This window comes from Entamoeba invadens (genome assembly GCF_000330505.1).
Source record: "Entamoeba invadens IP1 unplaced genomic scaffold scaff_1105074724629, whole genome shotgun sequence".
Taxonomy (NCBI): Eukaryota; Evosea; order Mastigamoebida; family Endamoebidae; genus Entamoeba; species Entamoeba invadens.
The window spans coordinates 1,168,744-1,175,096 of NW_004440426.1; the positions used below are offsets into that span (position 1 = coordinate 1,168,744).

A 6,353-nucleotide genomic window follows, 5' to 3' on the forward strand; every position below is an offset into this window, starting at 1 on the left:
AACGTTGTCCAAATACTAAGTTTACGGAAATTTGGATCGCCAAGTTTCTCAATTCGAGGCCAAAGCATAATGATACTCAATGGACCGATATACACAACAAAAATACTGAATATTGCAGCACCAACAGAAAAGATAACACCAATATTCGTCACAAAACTTGCACACAACGTCGACAAACACAAGATCAAAATTCGAATGACTAGAATAGAAAGAGTGCCGTTCCATATTTGCATAAATTTCCAATTGCGCGGAATGTAACGAATAATTCCCGCACATGTAGGGTACATGATGATGGGATATGCAACACAGACAACAACAATCATCAGCGCTCTGCATATCAAAATGATCCAGTCAATATCAGTTTTGTTTGGGTTTGAAAAATCGTTCAAAACGTTTCCAGACACTTTATCGAAAGAAACGTCTCCACTTATTGCCACAATCAAATAGAATATAACCGTGGTGATGATTGAAATGACACTTCCAGCCTGAAGCGAAACTAATTTTGTTTTCTTAGACATTCCTTTTGTACCTACATAAAGTGGAGGAAGGCACGAATGGACTTGGAAATTTGCTGAAATGAAACTTTAAAATGAGTCTATTTTTGTGTTATGTACATTATTTGTATAATATATACAAAACAAACGGTGCCATTGTGAAGAACGACATGAAACCTGGGGGCCACAACTTTCCGTTGAATGTTGGGAAGTTCTCATCACTTCCATTGGATGATTTACCTGCAGCTACAGAGTATATCAATTTCCCTAAAATCGAAAAGGTAGTGACAAGCCCCGAGACAAGCGTTAACGTGGAAATTCTGCTCAAAAATTTGACAGAGCGTGGGATGATTAATGGGAAGTTGAGAATAACCGCGACTAAATACAAAATGATGTAATGCCACCCACAAGCAATACCAGCTGTTTGCTGTGGTTTTCCATAACACTGGTCCAGTGTATTGTTCCACTGATCCCGTGTTGTTGTGTCTTGAATAATACCGAAGATGTATTGCGTTGCTATCACTTGATCTGACATTAACACACAAATAAAGAATAATGTGTTACACACGTCCACAATAATGGCAAATGCATTTCCAAAAACAAGCGATAGTAACTCACCAAGTGTTGCGGCGCCAGTCAAGTAAATAGCCTTGTTAAAGTAAAACCACGTATATATGAAATATACGATGGTCAGTATATTCCATGCAACAAACCCAACTACTCCCATTTTACTACACGTCAAGGCTAACGATAGAATACCTGCACCAATTAAAGACCCGACCAACGAAAATCCGAAGTGTAACGATTTGAACGCGATTGTCCAATTTGTTTTTGCGTTTCTGCGCATTTTTCCATTTGGGAGTCTGGAGTATTCTTTCTCTTCTAGCAACAATTCTTGGAAGTTTCTGGCGATGACATCTTCCACAGTAAATCCTTTTCCTTCTTTACTGTTTTGCAGCTTTTTAATTTCTTCCTCATCTATTTCATCGTCTTTGTGAACACCATTTTCGTTGGTCTGAATATCTTTATTATCGGTATCCTTTGTGTCAGCCAGTGGCTGTGTTGGCGAAGGGGTCTGTTTTGTATCAGTCTTTCTAAGACGTCGGATAATGGAGGACCGCATTGTGCTCACCTCAGTTTGTGAGGCGACAGCAGATCCTGCTGTTGGATCGCTGTCCTTTTTGAACTGAAGATCAACACTCTCTTCTTCATTAGGAAGATCGTGGACACCATCTTGAATGAACCGCTCGTTATACGGCTCAAAACACCCCTTCTCGACTGTTTTTGATAGGGTTTCAGAGTCTAAGTTGCTAGTGATGACTGCTTTAGACATGTTTGGTGGATAATCAGTTTGTTGTTGGATAAGATTTGGGGTGATTGAATTGTTTAGAAATTGAAGAACATTTCCACGTTTTTCGAAGAGTCTGTACGAAAGTTAAAACGAGGCTTTGGTGCAAGATTTCGGGAAGTTCCACTAATATATGGAAACTTGGTTTACAAGGTCTTCTGTTTTTTGTGAAAAAAATATATATTTATTTGGTGTCATCTTTTATCCACAAAAAGTGGGATAATAATAAAAGTCGTTGTTCGAAAGAAACGGGAATTTGGGAGGTCATCCATTTAACTTAAGATTAATTTCCCATTATTTCGATTTTGGGGTGCAAAAACACAACTTGGTTGGGTAAGTGCACATTTTTGATGTTGTTGCCATTTCTTTAAAATTGCTTATAAAAGTTCAAATAAATACACCCGAAAGAAAAAATGCCTCATTTAATCACAAATGTAAAGTATTGTAAAAGCGAATGAGTATGAAAATAATCGAATAATAACAAACTGACATTTTCCGAATATGGTAAATGAATTGTTAATATGCCGAAAGTTCAAACTTTATATGTTAAATAAAACGTGTGTTATGTCATAAAGCTATTATCGTAAAATGGTAATAAAAATAACAAAATGGGTGATTGAGGCAAATTTTGAGGAGACTTATTTCCCGCTTTTTTTCTGAGCCTAATGACCCACTTAATTTTTTTCTTTTTTCCATCTATTATACTTTTTTGTTTGAAAAAATAAAATAATTGAATAACATTCTGTTATAGCTTTTTTTTGTTGACTTAATTAATTAATGGACAAAAAATATTTTTTTATTTTTTATAATTGTTTTCAATTGCATTGAGCAAGTTTAATATTTAATAAAAAAATGTTTTTATAAGAAAAACGTTAAATGATAACAACTCACTAATTAATAGCAAAAATAAAACAATTCACACAACAATTAGTGTGGTGAGTCAGTTTATAGTTTCGAGTGGTTCCAGGAAATGCCCAGCACAACACGAACAAACAAATTTCACTTTATTCTCGTCATCAACATATGAAGAAATTGTGCAACAGTCCGATTGACATGTCATCGAAATGCAATCGCTGAGTGTGTAGTTTGCTGCCCGACATTTGCAATCAGAAGCACAGTGACACTCGACGTGTGTCGGAGGTGTAACGTCGAGTGGTATTTGTGTTTCCTGAAGTTGTTGAATTTGTTGACCTTGGAAGAGTTGTATAATTTGTTGGAATATGTATGGGTCTGTTGAGACGCCGTTTACAAGAGACTCTGGGGTCAACACACCGTTCTGGAGAAGTGTCTGAATAACTTGAGACCAAAACGATTCTGTTTGGAAAGATTCATCCTGAATTACAACTTGTTCCTCTTTTGAAAACTCATTTAATAAAAATTGAATAAAGTCCGATAGGTTGGCATACCCTAAAGCTTTTTGCGTAATTTTCAGTTTTTTGTAAAGTGAACCGTCTATCCTTGCACGGCTCTCGATTTTTGTGTTTTTATTTCGCGATGGCTTTGTTGCAGACATCTTACAGTTTTAAAATTTTTAGATAGGATTTATTGCATGATTCGGCAAGAATTGCTTTTTTGCACTGAAATATTTTTTTGGCAAAATGCATTTAAAATTCTCATCATAGTTAGTTTCTTTTTAGAACATTAGTAAAAACAAATAGTTAAACAATTATAAAAATTTGGTAAATGTTATAGTATAAACAAAGTTTATTTAATTAGATTTGTTTATTATAACTACATAATTAAATTAACCTAACTATAACAAACAAAATAGAACAATAATTATCTTTTGTATTAATATTATAATAATTTTTGAAGTATTTAATAGTACATTTATATTTAATATTGTATAACATTTTAATAACATTTATTTGGTTTTTAATAAACAAAATAAAATAATAAATATATAGTATATGTATCATATTTCAATAGTAAAAACTAGATAAAAAAAAAGCAGATATAGGATGAAATATATTTTTGCCTTTTATTCAAAACAATAAATTAATAACACAACTAAAACTATAATAAAAATGTAGTTAAAATATGAACAAATCCGAAAGTGAATTATCTTCCCAAAAAAATGATTGGTAACAAATACCTTGTTTTACGGGATTAATAACATTTTTATAACAAAAATACAAACATAAAAATAACAACAAAACAAAAAACAAAAGTTACAATTTGTCAATTAAAAACCATAGCACAATTTGTCAAAAGATTTGTTATTTTAACATGACTAAAAACAATAATAAAATTGTTACCAGAAATTTTCAACAACCAAACATTATATAAAACATCATAACATTATCAAAGTATAATATCAAACAAATCGAAAAGACACAATTAATACCCGATTAAATGGTGAGACTTTCTGACTTGAATTTTCATAATTAATTGTCAAGAGATAGTTCTTGTAGTTTTAATAGTCTATCGCCCTTATACTGATTCATTGAGTATAATTCGAGCATTGGCACTTCATAGTCCTTCTACATAATTTCTCTTCGGATTCAAGCACTTAAACAGCGTTTTAACCTTTTTGGTTTTCAACAGTTTAACTTAAGCGTTTCCTAAATCTTAATATTATGTTTTAGTAATTCGTTTTCGTTTTATGTATTAGGTTTAATTATTTTTACTTTTGTTCCAGTGTTAGGCTCTTTAATCATGTTTCAAGATGGGCAATTATTTACTGACAACTAACTCGATATTATTTCTTATTATCACCTTTCTTTTTTTATTCTTCTTCCAAACATCAAAGTTGAAAAACCTTTGGTACATCATGTCCAGCGAAATTAATTTCTTGTCAATTTCCGATACCATTCCATCCAGGCGCATTTTATGGGAAAAGGAAAACTCGCCCCTTGAGAATTCACCCCTGTAATTTCACAAAAATTCAACATAAGTTCAACAATAAATTTTAGTATACAATAAATAAAATATCTATATTCACTATTATTTATATTAATAGAATATAATAGTTATTTATTATAAATATATACATGTGGTGATTAAAATGAAATTTATTTTAACCTTACGATACTATTACAGTTTTAAATAAAACACAATTTTTATTTTTATTTGAACTTGATATGATACACAAAAATATACCTTGTGATGACTCTTTTAAAATGCAAACAGCAAACAAACCAATTACGCAAACAATAATTTATAGTTTTTTCTTTAATTTTTGGAAATGTTTTAATAAAAACACTGAAAGTATTGGCGTTTTCATCAACAAAACACTTTTTTTCATAAAAAATTATTTATAAAAGAAAAAAAGAATTGCAAGTTTAACAAATTACAACAAATGATCATTTTATTCATGTTTTATATTATATAACATTTTTTTATAAAATAATGTGCTTATATTAAATGACATTAAACATCAATTATATTTTTTTGTTAAACGTTTATTGATTTGATTGTATTTTATAATTTAAAACCATTATGAATATTAAAAGCTAGTAATTTTTATTGGGGTTGAAATACAAAACCGTTCATTTAAACAATGGAATTTTATAAGAATTCATCATCAAAATTTCCTTCTTTTCTACATTTTGTTATATTACAATCTGAAAGAGGCGAAGAAATGTCTCATGTTGACGGTTATAAATTTTCTCCAAAACATCGTGCTACCAAGTCTTTTCATTGTAGAGTATGCGGGAAAATAATTTGGTGTCATCGATATTAATATGGTCATTTAGACAATTTTAAATTTCGTGGTAAAAAAGAACATGACAAAAAACTTCTGATTATTTGGATAATTACTACACGTGTCTGCTTAGAGATTCTCCAAAAAGCAATTACTCTACATATAAAACGACTTCAGTAATAGTCGCTAAAAATTATGTTTGTAATTTAACCAAACGATTTTCAACTGGAGAAAGGTTTGTGAAATTAAATAACCAATTGCTCTGAATCTAACATCAATTGATCAAATTGTTTTTACAAATGAAGAAAAAGAATTAATATTATATAGTGATAAAGAAATGGTTATATTTGGGGAAAAAAAGAATATTTTACTTTTATTTGCCAATCAACGATACTTCTCATTGATGGCACTTTCAAAACATGTCCAGGTTTGTTATTTAATTATATCTAATAAACTAATATAAATAATATTGCATATCGTTTAAAAATTAACTTTTATTAATATTTTTAATATTAATATTGATATTGATGTTTATCACAATAAATTGAACAATTTAAACACAAAAATAAATAATATATATTGTAAAATATGTTATTTTTAATAAATTGTGTAATATTGTTTTATGTACAAATTGTATATTGTATATTGTATATTGTATATTGTATATTGTATATTGTATATTGTATATTGTATATTGTATATTGTATATTGTATATTGTATATTGTATATTGTATATTGTATATTGTATATTGTATATTGTATATTGTATATTGTATATTGTATATTGTATATTGTATATTGTATATTGTATATTGTATATTGTATATTGTATATTGTATATTGTATATTGTATATTGTATATTG

General features: G+C 29.7%; 2 protein-coding genes across 2 annotated transcripts; both read right to left on the bottom strand.

Moving 5' to 3' along the window:
• Positions 1–1,827, bottom strand: EIN_027570 (amino acid transporter, putative; the record flags this gene model as incomplete). The annotated part of the gene is made up of 2 exons (XM_004257551.1): positions 1–582; positions 644–1,827. Coding segments are annotated over 2 exons (1,766 nt in total), but the record flags the coding sequence as incomplete, so codon positions are not given.
• A 955-nt stretch (positions 1,828–2,782) lies between these two features.
• On the bottom strand, positions 2,783–3,355 carry EIN_027580 (hypothetical protein; the record flags this gene model as incomplete). Its single annotated transcript, XM_004257552.1, has 1 exon — positions 2,783–3,355. One exon carries the CDS (start codon positions 3,353–3,355, stop codon positions 2,783–2,785), a length of 573 nt encoding a protein of 190 aa, XP_004257600.1.
• Positions 3,356–6,353: the final 2,998 nt, after the last annotated feature.